Below are 20,402 nucleotides of genomic sequence, written 5' to 3' on the forward strand. Positions count from 1 at the left end.
GGCGACGGCTTGCCTTCAACCGGTCACCGAACCGCCCCACTGAAATAACCGCTGGCTGAATCGGGGTGGGGGTGCGTGAAGGCCCTCTTCACTACCATAACGGACCCCTTGTCTAGTCTGATTCTGCCTGGCAGACCAGCTAGTTACCTTTTAAAGAAATGGGGGGCGCATTTAGATCTTCAAGCATTTTTGAGGCTGCCCTTGTGAGATCCATTATGGTTTGTGGTGGGAAGAGCTTCCTCATGTATTCTGGAGATTACTGAATATAGTAAAGGTAAAGGTTCCCCCGCACATATGTGCTAGTCGTTTCCGACTCTAGGGGCCGGTGCTCATCTCCGTTTCAAAGCCGAAGAGCCAGCGCTTGTCCGAGGACGTCTCCGTGGTCATGTGGCCGGCATGACTAGACGCCAAAGGCGCACGGAGCGCTGTTACCTTCCCACCGTAGTGGTCCCTATTTTTCTACTTGCATTTTCACGTGCTTTCGAACTGCTAGGTTGGCAGAAGTTACTGAATATATCCTAGACCCAAATAAGTATTTCTTGGGTTCTGTATTATCTGTGTATATTTTAACTTCATTTGCCTAACCTTTTCAAAGCATTTCCACTTTACATGAATGGAATGTAACCCCTGTGAATAAGCAGTTTTATAAGATTAACTGCAGGTTTTCATGAAATTTTCTCTAGTTGAAAGAGAAAGAAGAATTTACTTTTTCCCAAACTTACTCCCTTCAGCCTCTTACCACATTCTTCATTTTGTCCTTATGCTGCTAAGAATATGGTCTAAATCTAATGAAAGTAAGAACTGTGCACCTCAGAAAACTCACCACCCACCAGCTAACACTAACTCACCTGCGCATCATTATGGTGCTTAAGGTATTTGGCATCTTACCTAGAAAAGGCTTCTGGGTGAAAAGAATAAAGTATTATTCAGAAATTTCTAATGAGTCTAAAGGTCTAAAGGCACCATTGCCTGGAAGCGGCCAGCACATGGCCCTGCCTAGTTCGGGCAGCCCAGGGGCTGGGTAGCATTGCACTTTTCAGATTCATGCCACCCGGCTCAGCCTCTCGGCACTGTGAGGAGAGCACCCCGCTGCCTGCCAAGGCTGGGGGCTGGACAGCATTGCACAGGTAACATCGACTCTCATGCTGCTCATGGCATCCCCAGAGCCCACCAAGCCAGATATGAGAAGTAGGTGAGGGCCATGTGGTGGCCACTTCCAGGCGATTGTGCATTTCTTCATACCTCAGGAAGGATGAGCCTTCCCCAGCTGTGTTTCTTGCCTGTTTTTCCTCCCTCCCTCATCTCAAATATTTTCCCACCACTCGAAGGAAGGAAAGAAAGAAAGAAAGGGAGGGTATGAGTGAAGCCCTGCCTTAGTCGTTCCCTGCTACCCTTTCACCATCCCCTTGCCCCCTCCTCCTGGCCTATCCTGGGAGGTCTCCCATCCTATTGCTAAGGAAGCTTTGGATACAAAGCCAGGTCTCCTCACATGGAGAGGGAGTGGGCCTCCCTCTTGACCAGGGGTCAGCAACCTGAAACAGTGAAAGAGCCACTCAGAACCAGTTCCCTCACAAAAGGAAAAACTGGGAGCCGCAAAAAAATATGTGCACTTGCGCGTACATGCGCAGAACAGGGTTTGACTGAAGAGTGGAGCCAAGGCGAGATATGCACCTACCCAGCATATTTGAATTGATTGGTTGAACTTTTTTAGTCCCACTTTTTTTTTGGACTGCACATGGCAGAGGACTCCAGAGCCGCAGGTTGCAGACCTGTGCTCTTGACTTTGCCCTCGTACCCATCATGAGCAACCTGGCTAAGGAGAGCAAGTACAGCAGCAGCAGCTTTGAAGAAGTAAGTGCAGCTAGGCGCCCCCTTGGGGAAGTGGAGCTGGGCTTAGTGCCACGTGTGCTTGAGGGCTGGGCTGGGCATTTGACCTCTGTGCCACTGTCCAGCCCCCCCCCCCCCATGGCCTAAGAGGAACAGTGAGGCTCCTCCAGTGGACCATGCCTTGGCGCTTGCCCTGGTCCCATCTCCTTCTGCCAGAGACCTTCAAGCCCCCTTCAAGCGAATGATGTAGAGCTGGCCATGCCCACCCAGTAGGCCACATGCACTCCAGCCACACCTACCCAGTAGGCCGTGCCCACCCTGGCCACACCCATCCACCCACCCTGAGGGCAACCGCAATGCTGATGTGGCCCTCAATGAAATTGAGTTTGACACCCCTGCTTTAGAAGTTTCCGACTTTTGCTGTTGTCAGTTAGTCGCCCCGAATTTTACCTCCCAGCTCTAACCAATTATACTGTTTTTCCTTCGTAGTTTTCCAGAAAGACCTACCCCGAAAATAAGCCTAGATTGATTTTTGGGGTGGGCCTAATATAAGCCCTACCCCCCAAAATAAGCCCTAGTTTTGTGGTGAGGCGCACGCCTAAAAATCAAGCTTGGGCTGGTAGAGCTGCCCCATGCGCCCCGCACCCACTTACCAGGCCTCCCATGAATTGACATCTGCCTCTCCTCGCCAGCCCACTTCTCCTGCAGTGTCCCCCAGCCTGCATTTCACAGTCAGGTCTTTCCAGAAGGCCTCTGCAGGTAGAACCGAACTATGGATTCAATCCGTAGCTTGGTTCTCGGCTGCAGAGGCCTTTCCAGAAGGCCTCTGACAATATAATGCAGGTCAGAGCTCCATTTTCAGCTGGTTATATTTTCGGGGAAATACAGTAATATTGTAATCACCTATTCCACTGGTTTTCTTCCTAACAAGTCATCATCTTAATTCCCCTTCATGCAGGCAAACTAATTATATCATAGTATATCCAATTGTAAAGGAAAATTTGATCCAAGTTTTGTTTCTGCACAAATGCTATAGCTAGACAGACAGATGCAATTTCTTATGTCCTTTGCCATCAGTACATAAAATTGCCACTTTCCAGGGGTTATAGTCCTGTGCTTACAGTGTATTAATTTCTCTTAATGTTGAAAAAGAAATCCTATCTTCAAAATGTTTTCAGGAACATGGCATCATTTGGGCTGGGTTCCCACTTTCTACCAATCAGTATTATATTATTTTTATGTAAGATTCTAAGAACTCATGTTTATAACTTTGTGAAATGTGTTTACCTTTTTTAATGACAGTGAATATATGGCATACATGGCAACATTAGGCATTTGTCATATGCATTTCTTTTGAATTTGTATGGAATAAGATAATTTTACAAATTATTAGTCCCATTCGGGAGAAAAAAGTGTTTTCATGAGAGATCAGTCTTATTTATATACTAAAATAGTCATATTTTCATCCATTTTATAGTCAATCTATATATATATGATTCAAACTTTTCCCTTTTTAAAATAAATTTAAATACATTTTTCAATTTATCTAGCCTATGTAGGTGAAATATTACAAAATGTATGCTAAACATAATATATTCATATTGTTAAATATTGTTTTATACCTGTTTATAAGAGGTAGTAATATTTAAAAGACCAGCTGATATCATGTCAATTTTTCATAGAGACATATGGAATGCTATCCATCTTATTATTAACAAAATTAGAACACTATGAATGTTCATAGTAGTAGTTCTGCTTTGTAAAAGAGTTTTCAACCAATTTCTGTAATTCACTAGACGTACATAGATGCCTGGATTGTTTGGTCGGCCACAGCCACGGCCAAAGCTGGTTATTCCTACCAGATAATACTGTTTGACATCTCGGATATAACACATCAATGGTCCGCCGCTGTCTCCCTAAAAAAATGAAGGAATTGCTGAGAATACACTTAGATTTTAAGATGCTGAAGGCCTATTTCGACATGAATTGTTAAAATATTTTTTCTAAGAAAATATGAAAAGTTTGAATTAGGCAATCTTGTAGATCATTTAGAGAACAGTGCTACAAAGTGCACTTAGCAAGCAGCCCACTTAATTCAATGGGGCTTCCTTTTGGATAAGTGGTGCCAGATTGCTAAATTACTAAATTTAAACTACTAACATTACTAAATTTCTTCATTGATATTTTGGGCATTCCAGTTCCAATATAAATATGCTTACTCTGAAAGTCAAGATACAGATCTAAAAATACAAAAGAATATTCATTCTCTGTTAAGTTTTATAATTACTATATATGTAATGTTGAAATGAACCACTTTCAACCTCCATTTCAAAATTGTTTTGTATAGACACAAAGTAGTTGAAATATTCTGAGCAAAGTAAAAAATATTAGTTGAACTAAACTGAGATGCCTCTTTTCCTACAAAAAGTGTCAACTAATTTTATTTCGTAGATTTGTAAATTTATTTGCTTGACTAGTCAAATGGTACCAATCAGGATTTTATGGCAAAAAAAATAAAAATGAAATTTTTTCAGTTTTACCTGACAGCTATCCACAGTTCCACGTTCAGAGCCAGCACAAAGCATGTTCATTGTTATTGCTCCACCATACCAATCGTATCTATTACAGACATTTTGTGGAATAATATCAACCTGTGCTTCTTGTAATATATATATATTTTCACCTTTAATGAAAAAATAAAAAGTAATGCCTCAAGTATACTTATGCTTCTATTTTTTTAAAGTACCGGTATAACTCAATAAGGAAAATTGCTGTCTATTGACAGCTATTTACTTTCTGAATAGCAGCCATGTTTTTAAAGGCAAAAATGAATTTTGTTTTAAAGATTTATCCATTGTCCACAAAGATCTATATATATTTGGGAGGGAAGCCATATATTTTTATGAAATGTGTCATTAATGGAGATTAGTAAGAGTTTTTATTTTGCTGAGTCCTACATGATTTGTGTGAAGTAAATATATGGTACTCTGTTAATATACATTATTATGACCTGCACTCACAATAAACCTATTGACTTACTTAATAATCCTATGCAACTAGATTTTTCATGAATGAATTTCTGAAGCAAAGTACTACTTTACTCTTACTAGTTCAGTATGGAAGAATATGCACATTATTTACATAGCAGAGTTTAGAATATTGGTATCAAGATCAGACATTTCCTGAGTGATTGGTAAAATGTCACTACTTGTCTAGCAAGGTTGGAAAAGTTCATGAAACAGGATTCATGGGGAGTGGAATATTTTAACTGAAAGCAAGTGCTAGTAAACACGACTGTCCTGTGTTACATGAACCTACACTATGCAGTTTTTTTCTCTTAACATGATTTTGTCAAAATCCTTTTCTCTCATAATAATGGCAAACAACTGTATCCATACAGTATAGATGCAATTATACCAACTCATTGTTCTTGATCTTTGAACTGATTCTCCCTTTCCATTAATCATTATTTCTTAATTCACGCTCTTATTTGATACATGAAAATACCAAAGTACAACTCCTCAGTGGAAAAATATATATACCGTACTGTAATTCACAAAAATATCCACTTTCATTTTTCAAAAAGAATCAGCATTGTTTATTACTTATTGTCATGAAAACAGTGCTTACTGAAATTGTAGAAACTGAACAGATAGCTGCATATAATGCTCGGTAATTGATGGAACAAAAGCAATATAAGCACAAACTACTGAATGCAAACACACACACATACTCACAATTAATTGCTTATTATCATAAAGGTCACCACAGGCTTTTTCCCACTTAATGGGATAAATGGAATTAACATAGAAAGATTTTACGAGTTCAGTGAAATTACCAATGAAGGAGAATATTGTAGCTCAGGGTTGAAATGAGGGGTCCTTGGTGCTCTCTGAGCTTGCTTGTTTTCTTGAAAATGTTTCATATACTATACCCTAATTAGATAACAATACCTAACTAGGTAACATCATCAGTGCTAATTAGGGTAATGAAACATTTGCAAGAAAACAAGCAAGCTCAGAGAGTACCAAGGACCCCTCAGTGAAATTATGACTGCACTCAACAATAAATTAATTTACAGGGAAATTAAAACCTTTACCTTTCTCGTGTGCACTTCCCCATCCTGTTATATAACATGGAGTACCATTACCTAGAAAAAGAGGGCTTGGAAGTAAGCAGATAGGCTGAATATAATCATTAAATGTGATAGGATTTTGTAATATAAATAATGCAATATCATTTTCATACGTTTCCCTCTTGAAATGAGAGTGGATTATAATTGCTTTGATTTGACTCCTTTTAGTGTAATATTGATGATGATAAAGATGATGTAAGCCAAATACAGCTCTCCAAAACACTGGATTCCTAGGAGAGGGGGAAAATGATATACTGTAGATAACGTTTATTATGGAATTATAACTTCAGTACTATTTAAGAATTGTCATGGGATCTGTTCTAGGCAAAACTAATAAGCTGCTTACGAGAGCAAAATCTGAATCTGTATTCCTATATATAGAATCAGAAATTTGATTATTGATAGGAAACCTGCCTATATGAATATATCCCATAGAAGTCATAAGTGCAATCTGGTTTTAAATAAGCCAAATGCAATCAGGTCGTGATGGGTAGGGCTAAACTATCAGATCTGGGCTGTGCAAATCTGATCAGAGGTTATTCTAGAATACTATCATATTTGCTGCAATTTAATACTTGTCTGAATTTCTGCAGTGTTGACCTAGTATCCCCAATATAAAACAATTACATTAAAACACTTTTCTGAAAGTGTTTAAAAATTATCAGAAGAGGTCTTGGATTTGGAATTTAGTGGGTCTATTGAAAACACTTGACAGTATAAAATTTTCTTTAAATCTATGTTGGCAATTCATCAAAACCTGACTATAATTAATAGTGCTACATTCTTAAATTTGCATTATATTAAGCAACCTTGTCTAAAGTAAATATGAGGTATCACAAATTGGTACATAGTAATGTATCTACTAGTAATGATAATTAAACATTTTGGTTGAAAGGTTTTGATGAATTTGGAAAAATACTACCAGATTTTGTCATTTTGTTGCCAAATTCCCCCAGCCTTTATTACTAGAAATGCTATTGCTATTATCTCTCAGATTTTGTGTACCAACTCACTGGAAAACTACATTTTATTTTTCAATTCACAATACAGGTAGTTCCCACTTAACGAAAACTGAGCCCAGGTCATAAGTCACTGCGATCATTAAGTGGGTCATGATGTAACTGACTCAGTTTTACAACCACTTTTATGATGATTGTGAATCATGCAATCATTAACAGAACCATATGGTGATTAAGTGAATTGTGGTCATTAAACAAATCCATTTCTCCCATTTTTTTCTGGAAACTGATTAAAAATAAAACCAGCAAAAAAAGGAGGGGGGGGGGATTTAAGGGAGATAGGGGTTTCTCCCTTGCTACAGTCAGGCCACTTGCTGGTGAGCCTCTGATTCTGACAAAATATTCCTTTCTCTTAAGCACTAATTTCAGGAATATTTTGGCTGGCTGATTTTTCCTTTAAAGATAACATATCACTCAACTAGCTTTGGCTTATCTTGAAATGTAAGCAAATCTCAAGGCCGTAGGCCACATGAAAAGCCTCCTCCCCCCCAAAAAAATGACAAACTGGTTCTATATTGTTGCCAAGAAAATTATATGGATCTATAATTATCTGTAATTATAAAAGGTCACGCACAGCTTGAGGTTCACTTAATCTTTTTCTCTTTCCAATAATTGTGTTCTCTTTTAATATCAGATATTGGTTGCCAAATTTCCTTTTCCAAGATTTTATAGATGCTGCCAATTCCAACTTAAAAATCTGCCCCATTATCTGCTTCATTATCTATTATACACACCAATACTGTGTATCCTTAGCAAAGTTGCTAGGATCCTAATATCTAGAGGTTAAAAGACCAGACCCCGTAGCCTTTGCTGGCCGGCCTTCTGACTCTCAGCCACTCACCCTGTGTGAACACCAAGTGAGAGCTGTATTGAAGGCTGTGAATCCCAGCAAAGCCGCAGGCCCAGATGGGGTGCTGGGGATAGTGGTCAGGAATTGTGCCGATCAATTAGCAGGGGTCCTGACAAGGATTTTTAACATCTCCTTGCAAACGGAATGTGTACCATCGTGCTTGAAAGCAGCTACCATTGTCCCAGTCCCCAAGAAAACTGCAGTTGAGTGCCTGAATGACTACAGACCTATTGCATTAACGTTTGTAGTCATGAAATGCTTCAAAAGATTGGTTCTCCAACATCTTAGGACATACCTCCCACTGGACTTTGATAAACATCAATTTGCCTACAGGGGAAATAGGTCGACAGACGATGCCATAGCTACTGCTTTACACTCTGTAGCAAGTCATCTCGAGAGACCTGGAAGTTATGTCAGGATGCTTTTTGTTGACTACAGCTCGGCTTTCAACACCATTTTGCCGAGCATTCTCATCGAGAAGCTGACTGATTTGAAATTCTCCCCCGCCATCTGCGATTGGATTCAAGACTTTCTTAGGGATTGGTTACAAACAGTGAGGGTCGGGTCTGCTTTGTCCACCCCCCCTGAAGCTTTGCACCAGCACGCCACAGGGCTGTGTGCTTAGTCCCTACCTGTACTCTTTATACACTTATGATTGTGTATCATCTGACCCATCCACTGCGATAATCAAGTTTGCAGATGATACAACTGTGGTGGGTCTTATTACAGGTGGGGATGAGACAGCATATAGGGTGGAGGTACAAAAACTATCCATATGGTGTAGTAACAACAACTTGCACCTAAACATCGGCAAGACGAAAGAGATGGTGTTAGACTTCCGGAGAAAAAAGGAGGAACCTGCCCCACTTTACATCGGGGAGGACTGTGTGGAGAGTTTCCTCCTTTAAATTTCTGGGAGTCTACCTCTGTGAAGATCTGACCTGGAAAGTTAACACAACCCAGGTGGCTAGAAAGGCCCAACAGAGGCTTCACTTTCTTAGGGTCTTTTGGAATAACAGGGTAGAACAACGGCTAATGACCCTCTTTTACTGGTCTACTATAGAGAGCGTCCTCTCGTATGGTATTGTGGTTTGGTATGCTGGTCTGACAGCTGCGGACAGGAAAGTATTACAGAGGGTAGTGAGCACAGCACAAGACATTGTGGGCTGTGCCCTGACACCACTGGATGACATCGCCAGGGCTCGTTGCCTTGGAAGAGTGAGGAAGATTCTCAGGGATGACTCACACCCTGGACTGTATCTCTTTACTCTCCTACCATCCGGTAGGAGATATAGGAGTATAGCCAGCCGTACCAACAGGCTGAAAAATAGCTTTTATCCATGGGCTATTAGGCCTTTAAATGGGATATAATCTCTGTGAACCTATGCAGAATTGAGGCCGGTGTGTGGTGTAGTTGGTTCACATGGTGTGGTAGGATGGAGGGTTTGTTGTCACTGTGTGTTGGGGGGAGAGAGCACGGGGGGAGGCTCAGCTAATCTCAATGTACACATGTTGTACTTTGACAATAAAGGTTTATTATTTATTATTAGAGCCTACTGAGCACTTAGTGCCATTTTTGCTATTAGATTGCTAATTGCATGGTTTCTTTTGTTATGACAACCTTAATAGCAAGATCCAGTAAAAGACATGGCAACTATTAGGATTTGATCATTTTATGGGACTTCCAGGGGGAAAATGATATTAAAGGCAGTGTTGCAAAAAGCAGAGCTGACAATTGCAAAGGAATGAAAAGTCTACAAGTAGACTGCAATAATTCTTCTCTGGACAAGGAGATCTCCATCAGTGCTCCAGTCAGCTGCTCCTTGCAGGATGATTACAAGATAGCAATCTCTAGCGCAGGGGTGTCAAATTGCCATGGGCCAGATGTGTCATGCCAAAACTGCGCCCACCCCATTGCCGGCAATGGAAAAAAAGTTGCAATACGTCGTGACATGTCATGTGATGTTGTGAGTCTGACACCCCTCCTTTAATGGGTTTAGAGCTCTGGGAGACCAGTGAATAACAATCTTGTTCAAACCATGGTTGGCACCTTTGAAATGACACTGCATATTTTCTTTTCTATTCACTTTCATAATTTGCTTGTTAGTAGCTTTTCAGCTATTAGGAATACTGATAGGTTTTCCAGTCGTGGGAGAGTTTTCTTCAATCCTTAACCAAAGAAGTTTTAACAACAAATTTAAGAACTTAATTTTTTCCCAATAAACACCAAAAGGGTGATCAAAACTTTAATTAAAAAAATACAACTGGACTAAGGAACCAGATAAATTTGAAATAAGATTTTGGAATTAATGGGAAATGCCTTTGTTTTGATTTTTTTAAAAAAAATAAGGCTTAGAAATTGGAAACTCTAAAGGGAACTAAACATTGCAATTAAAGGATAACATTCAACTTTGATTTACAATGAGGCAAAAATGGACATATTGAAAGATATTTTGATCAATGGACCCAGAAGTTAACTTTAAGTGTATCTACCTCTATTGATAAAAAGATCCTACTAAAGAGGAACAAGTATTACCTGACATGATTGAAACTGATGTGAAAATGGATTTTAAAATGACAGGCTATAAGAATGACACAGAAAAAGATTTCATACTGGATATACAAAGAAGCTGGCTTATACAGTATATTAATAATTAAAAGGGATATTTACAAAAAAACAGAGCGACCTAAATAATTTCCTGTATGGGATTTACAAAAGAGGCTTATCGAAGATTTGAAGAATTTAATGAGAAGGGACAAAGAAGAAATCAAGTTCTACATTAATTGGGAGGGACTAAAAATTAAAATTTTTAGAAGTAAAAGAAAGTTGGTTTATTTGACCAAGCTTAAAATATATATGTTCTTGTTTCTGGTAACACTTGACGGACTTTTGCTGAAATTAGGACTGAATTGACAAGGTTTTAAGGATTATTTAAGTTAAGAGAAGGGATATGGAAAGAAGGTATCATTTATTGTATTTTGAGAAAAGATGCTAAGTTATATAAAAAAAATATAATTATGAGAAAGGTGAAATCACTTCTTTATATATTTTTCTTTTTCCTCACAATATTATTTTTTCTTTGTTTTCTATATGACTTTCTATTTTTTATTTTCTATGCTTTCTTTTTAATCTTCTATTTTTTCAGTTGCATTACTTTTAATTTTAATTACAATTTTTAACAAAATTATATAAATCATTTTATACAATCATTTTATACAATACATATTTTCAGTTAACATGTGAAGCTTAATTTATATAAATCTTGTGTATGGTACTGACCTATGTTATGGGGCTTACCTAAAAATCTGATTTGATTAGCATGGAATTCATTTTCAATACATATTTCCATGACCTTAAATAAATATGTTCTGTGAGAAAATAAACTGTCTTTTTAAGTTATAAAGTCAAAGTTGCCTATATTTACAGGTTCTTCGTTGTTTTAAGCACAACCAATCCTGATGTTGTTAATTTAGTATAGTTTACTAGGTGGAATATTTCATTTTACTCCAAATAAAAATGTACATTTCTAATAGTTTTCTTGCTTCATAAATCAATTCAGGAGGAAAAAAATGGATTAATAAAAATGTATAAATATTTTCAAATCAAATAATTTTTATCTCACTTTTCTTTAATTTAAAATTAACTGAAAATGGTTTAAAATTAAGATACATACTTCCATTTTCTAATGCAGTGTGCTGCTGTCAGCAATGAGTTCTTAGTAATTACTACTCCACCACAAATATGATGGTATCCTATACCAAAGCGGTAAACCTGAAGACTAACTTGCCATGGCCATGCTCCAGGTAGAGCATCATGTCCTCCTACAATCCGATTGCCTGATGCTGTCTCATCCATAGCAGGCCTTGTTCCACATTCTAGAAATCAAAATACAAATACTAATTAAGTGTAATATTTGTAAGTAGTCATAAAACACACTGCAATCATCATTAAAACATCTTGGATGCAATTTCAAATTATAATATAATTTGAGTCGGTAGTCTTCATGCACATTATTTTGAAACACGGTGACTATGCAGAATTTATTAATTTAGGATTTTTTCAGCCTTCTTTCCTTCCCTCCCTTCCCTCCTCTAATATTTTGCCCAGTAAAGATAATTGCTTCTATTTTGTAATACTTTATAATGTTGCTCTAATATAATGTGTTAATATGCTTTGATTTTGTCCTGCCGTCTTTATATTTATCTAAAATCAATCATTAAGTTTCTTCTCTTAGAGCTTAAAAGCATTCTACAGTGGATATCTCACCCATTTGCTCTGGAGGCAGAACTGGAAAAAATTCTACAGTTCCTTTGTATGAGAAGAAATATTTCCTATCTCTGTGTTGTTCTGGACTTTGCCGGCTCCACTAGAAACTTCCTCAATCTTGGCAGATCTCCATCTTTTCTCTCTTTTCTTTTCCTTTATTTCCCAAAAATTCACAAGAACTTCCTACATAGGTATGAAGTTAATGGACACTAATTTGCTATTCATGGGTATGTCAGAGAAACTCTCCAACACATGGAGTTGAGTCATGGCACCAACAAGTTCTAGCTTGTGCATTGAGTGTCAAGCAAATAATGAATACTGGACAAAATTTTGTGTCAAAATGCACTGAGTACCAAAGCAGTTGAATACCAAGATGCCACTGTATTTGATACTCTATATACCAGGGGTGTCAAACTCAATTTCACTGAGGGCCGCATCAGCATTGCGGTTGCCCTCAGGGGGCCGGGTGGGTATGGCCAGGGTGGGCATGGCTAGAGTGCGTATGGCCTACTGGGTGGGCATGGCCAGCTCTACATCGTTCGCATCAAGGGTGCCTATGACAGCCTGGGCAGGAGTGGGACAGATCTGAGGGTCTCTGGCAGAAGGAGGGTCTCTGGGCCAGGGCCAAGGCAGTGGGGGCCGTTCCCTCACTGTTTCCAGGGTGGCTTCACGGGCCACATAAAACCACTTCGCGGGCCGGATCCGGCCCCCGGGCCTTGTATTTAACATGTCTGCATAGTGTAAATTGGATATTGATACTTCACGTAAATAGCAAACTAATCAAGACCTACTTTTTGATGAAACCTAAATCAAGTATCTCATATCTGACTCCGGGATTTCTACTTACAGACTTTTTACCTTCGAATAATATTTTAATGTGAATGATTGTTGTATGGTCAGTTTAGTATCTAAATTAATATAGACAACACATGTGCACTCATATTTATGTGATTCTTGATACTCATCTTGTTTTTTGTTAGGATAGTTTTTTAACCTAAGTGAAAATAATTTTGAATGCTGCTTCCAAGGGAGACCCCTAAATCAAAGATTCCGTTCATTATTCTTATTTTTCCTGTTACCCCATTCAGATATGTAACATGGATACTGTTGATTTTTCAAAAGATTTGTGGCAGGTAAGCAGATCGGACAAGCATAATCATTGAATTTGATAGATCTGACTAGTGTTATCAAGGCAATATCATTGTCCTATGTGTCTCTCATATAATTAGGATGTATATTGATAGCTTTAATCCAACATTTTATCGTATGAGAATTATCATTAAGATTATGCAAGCCAATTACAACCCTCCAAATGGCTGGGTTCCTTGGATAGAGCAAAACTTTTATATGGATTATTATTATTACATTGCTATTTCATAACTTCTATGACATGGAGATCATTTTTTTATTCCATTCTCAGTAAACAATAAATCATTAAGTACAGATCCTGATTAAAATTGGATTATGTGGCTAAAACAAGGATCATTGCAGAAAATAACAGAATTTTACCAATAAAAAAAATATTCTCTTTCTCAACTATCACTCCACCCAATTAAGTATCCTGCTTCCCACAATAACTGCTTAGATGCTTATAGGAAATCTATATAGATCTCTCCGGTGATAGCATACACTCAGCATTACTTATAGCCAATGAAAGCATTTTCCAATCTAAGCCGTTTTTAAAGTCTCCAAGTAAGTACATCACTCTTACAAACTTCTTAAAATGTTTTGTTTCTACTTTGTTTCAATTTTATTCAGTTTCTGTATCGAAACTAATCAAATCATTAATACAGCCCTAGACCAGAATTAATCATTTTCTATAAATGTCACAGGTATTTTACAAGTAATGCTAGTTCCCAAAATAGTGTCCTTTCTAATATATTAAATGTTTAATTATAGGCTAATATGTTGCAAAGTAAAAAAGAACCTGTAATACATTTTTAAGATCAAAAGTGTCTTTGAACTCTATTTTAATAAAGTTGGCTCACCAAAAGGCAGTTTTAAAGATGTCTAGATACCCAGAGGAAAAATAAGCTGAGGTTATCAGGGAAAGGGACGCGATGGCTCAGGAAGGGACGCAGTGGCTCAGTGGGTTAAGACGCTGAGCCTGTCGAACAGAAGGTTGGCAGTTTGGTGGGTCGAATCCCGAGCGCCGCATAACAGAGTGAGCACCTGTTACTCGTCCCAGCTTCTGCCAGCCTAGCAGTTCGAAAGCACGTAAAAATGCCAGTACAAAAATAGGGACCACTATGGTGGGAAGGTAACAGCGTTCCGTGCGCCTTTGGCATCTAGTCATGCCAGCCACATGACCACAGAGACGTCTTTGGACAAGCGCTGGCTCTTCGGCTTTGAAACGGAGATGAGCACTGTCCCCTAGAGTCGGAAACGACTAGCACGCATGTGCGGGGGAACCTTTACCTTTTTATCAGGGAAAAGATCTCTTTTTAGAGATCTTCAAACAGAAGCCGTTTGATTATCCAACAAAGACAGTCTACTGTAGTGGCTTTTGCACTCAATGGGCGCTTGGTTTAGTTGACCTTCCAACTCTGATTCTCCAATGCTGAAACAAGCATTACCACTTGCATCCTTCAGCTAGTTGAAAAATAATTACATATGTAGGCATGTATCAATCCACCCCTCCGATTTGGAAAACAATGGCGGGGAAGTGAGTGGAAAAGAGCATGGCGAGCCTATATTTTTTCTCACAGCCCAGGTTTCTTGATAATTTTTGTCATTTATGTTTTATTAATATCTGACTTTGGCCATATTAACAGTAAAAAGATGTCTAAGAAAGGTAACCCCTGAAATGGCAAAGAATTAAGTCTTACATAGATTACTAAGGAGATTCAAACAACATCTCTCTCTGGCAGTAAAACAGAGATGAGAATGAAAAATCCCTGTCAATGGTCTGAAGGCTGAGTGATGCTCAAGAAACCCTGAGGATGATTTAATAGGAAATACAATTAAGCAACTTAAACAAATATTAGATAAATGACTTTGAAAGGATTTGCAAATTATGTTTGAGATACTAGCCCTGCCATTATTAAAAAGAATAAGATATAAAGAGGGGTTCCTCTCAAGTATTTCAACAAGGAAGATAAATTGTTTCTAGGCTCTCAAAAGATAAACCAAGACCAAATTAAACAATAAACATAAATATTTCATGAAGAATTAATAGAGTACCATCTGTAATGTTTAAATAACTGATATTCTTTATGAGAATACAATGGGAACCTTTTAACATTTGGGACTCATAAGATAGCTAACTGAAACATAAATGTTTGATGCTGGGAAATAAGACAATACACAAAGAACAGCAAAATATTATTTAGACATAAGGAGAAATTTAGCAGCAAAGGGAGGAGCTGGAGCTCAGTGTAGCACTTCCCGAGCATACTTGTTGGCAGGTGTAATTCTCTATGAACTCAGTTCACATGTAGTCTTAACAGATTGGAAGGGTGAGGCACTAGACGCAAGGGTGTCAAACTCAATTTCATTGAGGGCCGCATCAGCATTGCGGTTGCCCTCAGGGGGCCGGGTAGGTATGGCCAGTGTGGGCGTGGCCTACTGGGTGGGCGTGGCTAGTGTGTATGGCCTACTTCAACTCAACCCTGACAAGACTGAGTGGCTGTACATTCTGGCATCCCGGGACATTCAAAATGTTCCATCGCTTTCTGTGGGGGGTGAGTTTTTACCCCCCGTGGATAGGGCTCGCAACTTGGGAGTCCTCCTAGATTCACGGCTTACCTTAGAAGACCATATAGTAGCCGTGCTTAGGGGGGCTTTCGCTCAGGTTTGCCTGGTGCGTCAGTTGCGGCCCTATTTGGACCGGGATGCCCTGTGTACGGTCACTCATGCGCTCGTGACTTCTCGTCTTGACTATTGCAATGCTCTCTACATGGGGCTCCCCTTGAAGACCACTCGGAGGCTCCAACTGGTACAGAATGCGGCCGCGAGAGTTGTCTTGGGAGTTTCCCGGTACTCCCATGTTACACCTTTGCTCCGCGAGCTGCATTGGTTACCAGTTGTCTTCCAGGTAAAGTTCAATGTCCTGGTGATGGTTTTTAAGTCCTTACATGGCATGGGTCCGGAATACCTTGGGGACCACCTGCTGCCAGCGTCGACTCCCCTCCGCCCTGTGCGTTCCCACAGAGAGGGCCTCCTCAGGGTGCCTCCGGTCAGGGAATGCCGGCTGGTGGCCCCCAGGGGGAGGGCCTTCTCTGTGGGCGCCCCGGCTTTGTGGAATCAACTGCTGGTTGAGCTCCGGATGGCACCGGATCTCCGCTCCTTCCGGCGCAGCCTAAAGACACATTTATTTGAACAAGCTGGCCTGGCCTGATGGGGAGTTAACTTGGGTTTTAATATTTGTATATTTTTACTGTTTTATTTGGGCTATAATTTAATCTATTCTTAACTTTTGTATTCTGTATTTTTATTATATGCCCTGTTCACCGCCCTGAGTCCCTCGGGAGAAGGGCGGTATAAAAATTTAATAAACTAAACTACTGGGTGGGCGTGGCCAGCTCTACATCGTTCGCATGAAGGGCGCCAATGGGGGCCTGGGCAGGAGTGGGACAGATCTGAGGGTCTCTGGCAGAAGGAGGGTCTCTGGGCCAGGGCCAAGGCAGTGGGGGGCGTTCCCTCACTGTTTCCAAGATGGCTTCGCGGGCCACATGAAACTACTTCGTGGGCCGCATCCGCCCCCCGGGCCTTGTGTTTGACATGTCTGCGCTAGAGAGAGTAAATGGAAAAGAAAACTGAGGTAGTGTGGGAGAAAGAGTATGAGGCACAAAAGGCTAGACAAAAATATTTTGGATTTAGATTATTTTAAAAAAGAGAATGGACAAATACAAAAGGAATCAAACTAACAAAGGCTACTAATCTTAGTACATATTTGCCATCTCTAACTTGTAACAGTGAAGGAGGAACATTAGTGATTCAGCTTCCAGTAGGCATTTTTGGCTTCTATGTAACAAATGTTTGCTTGATGACCTCATGGCCTGAGCAAGCAGATTTCTCCTTTCAGTGCTGTCCAGCAGAGTTGCTAGAGGAAGTGAAAACCAGATGTTTTAAATAAAGAAATTGGATTAGCCATCTAAAACAGATTGGTTAAATCATAGGATAGCAAAGGAGTTATTTGGAGGAAAGAGAAATTTTTTAAAAATGAATATAATATATGGTAAAGCAGAGATAAGCAAAATAAGGGGAAATGGTTTATAATGCTTAAAATATTTTTCTCTTGTGTTATCCTTTTACACAACTATTTATCATTAAAATGATAAGGTTTGTCCTGGTAACTCTGAACATGAGTCTTTTATTACTCTAGGATTGGATATGAAAAAGCTTCAGGCAAATAATTAAACAAATCTGTTGAAAGCACCAAAAATTCCTCCCTACATTCTATCTCTGTGTGATGATCCTTGACAAATATTCTTCTTTATTAAATCCTTGACAAGTAGTATGAAGCTACACCTGCTTCAAAACTCAATTCTGTTTAGTTACGAAAGGCATGTTAAATCTCAATTTTTGATATATAATTATATATTTGGTCAGTACTTCTTTGGGCAGTAGATTTATTACACCCAATTAAAGAAAAAGTATTAGAATGGAAAGGTACATACTCTGATATTTTAATGCAGTGGGCTGCTGTCAACACTATGATTGTATTAATTAAAGATCCACCACATACATGGACATATCCTAGACCAATTGCATAAACTTGAAGACTAATTTGCCAAGGCCATGCTCCTAGCATAGCATCATGTCCACCTACAATTCGAATTCCTGTTGCTGTAGTTTTCATAAGAGGCCTTGTTCCACAGACTAGAAATCAAAGAAAAATAGGTAAGTCATCTAAGAAATAGCATTCAATTAGCAACATATATTTTAAGCAGTTAGTTTACAAACCACATTCTACAAGAACGACGAAACAAGAGTGAAAGATTTGAGGAACTGAATCACTCCTATTTAGGTTGTATGAATAGACCATATATTTATTAGTCAATTTTACCTTAGCCTACCTGTACAAAGTCGGTCTCTCTAGTTAATTTATGGTTCAGTGTGTTGTGCAAGAAAAAATACACCAGAACTAAGAGGGTGAAAACGGCAGTAGCCACGCCAAGGTTAACTATATTAACTTCGCTCATTTCAAAAGTAAAGAAGAGGGAGTGAATCACACGCCCGCAACTTAGTTGCTGCAACATCGACAAAGATCGTAGGGAACGAATACAACTTTGCACAGACAAAGTTATAGTAATTCCCAATTATTTTTCGTCCCGAGAGCAAACGCCTGAGGCGCCCCCACTTATGCAATCGTGATGGGTCTTTCGACAGCCACCGCTGTTGCATAAATGGCAGCAGGGTAGCTCGGCGGACGCCTCCTTGTCGGGCCCTCGCGTTCCCTCGGCGAAGGGTTCCCGCGCGCTCCGGTGACGGTTTTTCCCCTCAAGCTCGATCTGTTAGGCTACCCCGTGCGAAGCAGCACGTTGGCGATCAACGGCCGAGCTCGACGCCCTGCGAGGACGGAGCGAGGCCAGGCTCACCGTCGGTCAGATTTAGGGAGGACAGGGTCTGGGGCGCGGCTTCCCTGAACAGCACAAGCAAAGCCCAAAAGGAAAAGGCGGCGGCGGCAAAGTTGCGGCTCATCGTCCGTCCAGCAAACAAAATGGCAGCCGACATCGCGCGCCTTCTCCCTCAGGCGCGGGCCGTCGAGGCTCAGGTGGCAGGGCGCGTGAGCGACGCTTTTCCTCGTCAGCCTCGCGGGGCGTCCCTCGCCAAGGCGCTTCCCTGGTGCAAGTTGAGGGCGATGGCGACGGCTTGCCTTCAACCGGTCACCGAACCGCCCCACTGAAATAACCGCTGGCTGAATCGGGGTGGGGGTGCGTGAAGGCCCTCTTCACTACCATAACGGGCCCCTTGTCTAGTCTGGTTCTGACTGGCAGACCAGCTAGTTACCTTTTAAAGAAATGGGGGGCGCATTTAGATTTTCAAGCATTTTTGAGGCTGCCCTTGTGAGATCCATTATGGTTTGTGTTGGGAAGAGCTTCCTCATGTATTCTGGAGATTACTGAATATATCCTAGACCCAAAGAAGTATTTCTTGGGTTTTGTATTATCAATGTATATTTTAACTTCATTTGCCTAAATAGTATAGCTAACCTTTTCAAAGCATTTCCACTTTACATGAATGGAATGTAACCCCTGTGAATGTAACCTCTATGTAGAATCAATTATCACCTTACTGAGTCTTAACTAATTAAGATTTAAATCAAGATTTGACAGTTAATGGCTCCTGTTTCTCATTCTCTATTAAAATGAATATAAAAATCACATGGAAAAATGCAATTTTCTGGAAAAAATATCAATACAATCAATAAAACCAAACATGCATAAAAATATAAGCCTTGTTTAACAAGATCTTAAAATCCACCTTCTGTTTTTAATAGTAATTGAACCAATTTTGGAAAAATTCAGAAGAACTTTTTACTTTTATAGAAATATTTATGTTAAAGAAAAGGTTTTTCTTTTAAAACTAATTCATGTTTGTCAAAAACTCAGCATATTCAGTTTTCTTCTACAATTGAGTTTCAGCCAGCATTAAAGAAATTCAGAATTAAAACTGTGAAAGCCAGAACAATGATTCATTTTTATTCCTGAAATAAATGTTGAAACCAGAAATATAGGACTATCCTAGAATTGCCAGGAGGGATGGGGTGGCTCAGTGGGTTAGGACACTGAGTTTGTCGATCAGAAGGTTGGCAGTTTGGGACTTCCGGTGGCGTTGCGGCGCCGAAGACAGCCTTCCCGGGCTGCCCGCGGCTCAGCTGTTTGTTTTTTCGCCCGTAACAGCGCCGAACAGCTGTTCGGGCGAAATTGAAGCCCCCTCCTCGGGAGAAGAGGAGGGGGTGAGGCCCCAGGTAGGGGTTGAGTTCTCCGAGGCCGCCTGAGCTCGGAGCTTGGGCGGCTGAAGGATTGAACTCCCCCGAAGCCTGGGTTGCTCCCAGCTGGCCGGCGTGTCTGCTCTGAACTTTTTGGAGCAGAGCCAGGCGTCTGCGAACCATCCCTGCCTGAAGAAAGGACTATGATTTAAAGGAGCAGGCAGAGCGATACAAGAGATAAAGGTGAAGAGGCTTATTTTATTATACTCTCTAACTACTTGAACTTTTTAAACTCTAAGTGAAAGTGCGTCATATTTGAGGATTAAAAGATGGCGGCGAAACCTCCCCCTAAAACTCTTCGGAGTGGTGGATCCTCGCCAGTGCAACAATCATCTTTACAGGCGTTGCACCCTTCTGAAGCGCTGACA

At 40.1% G+C, this 20,402-nt stretch overlaps 1 protein-coding gene across 1 annotated transcript; it reads right to left on the reverse strand.

The window, feature by feature from the left end:
* Positions 1–15: 15 nt before the first annotated feature.
* LOC310634890 (transmembrane protease serine 12-like) lies at positions 16–18,776 on the reverse strand (the record flags this gene model as incomplete). The annotated part of the gene is made up of 6 exons (XM_083353428.1): positions 16–147; positions 3,630–3,743; positions 4,368–4,510; positions 10,368–10,413; positions 11,502–11,707; positions 18,641–18,776. The coding sequence occupies 6 exons, from the start codon at positions 18,774–18,776 to the stop codon at positions 16–18; spliced, it is 777 nt and encodes a 258-aa protein (XP_083209554.1).
* Positions 18,777–20,402: the final 1,626 nt, after the last annotated feature.

This window comes from Vipera ursinii, assembly GCF_947247035.1.
Source record: "Vipera ursinii genome assembly, chromosome: 2".
NCBI classification, from domain to species: Eukaryota; Metazoa; Chordata; class Lepidosauria; order Squamata; family Viperidae; genus Vipera; species Vipera ursinii.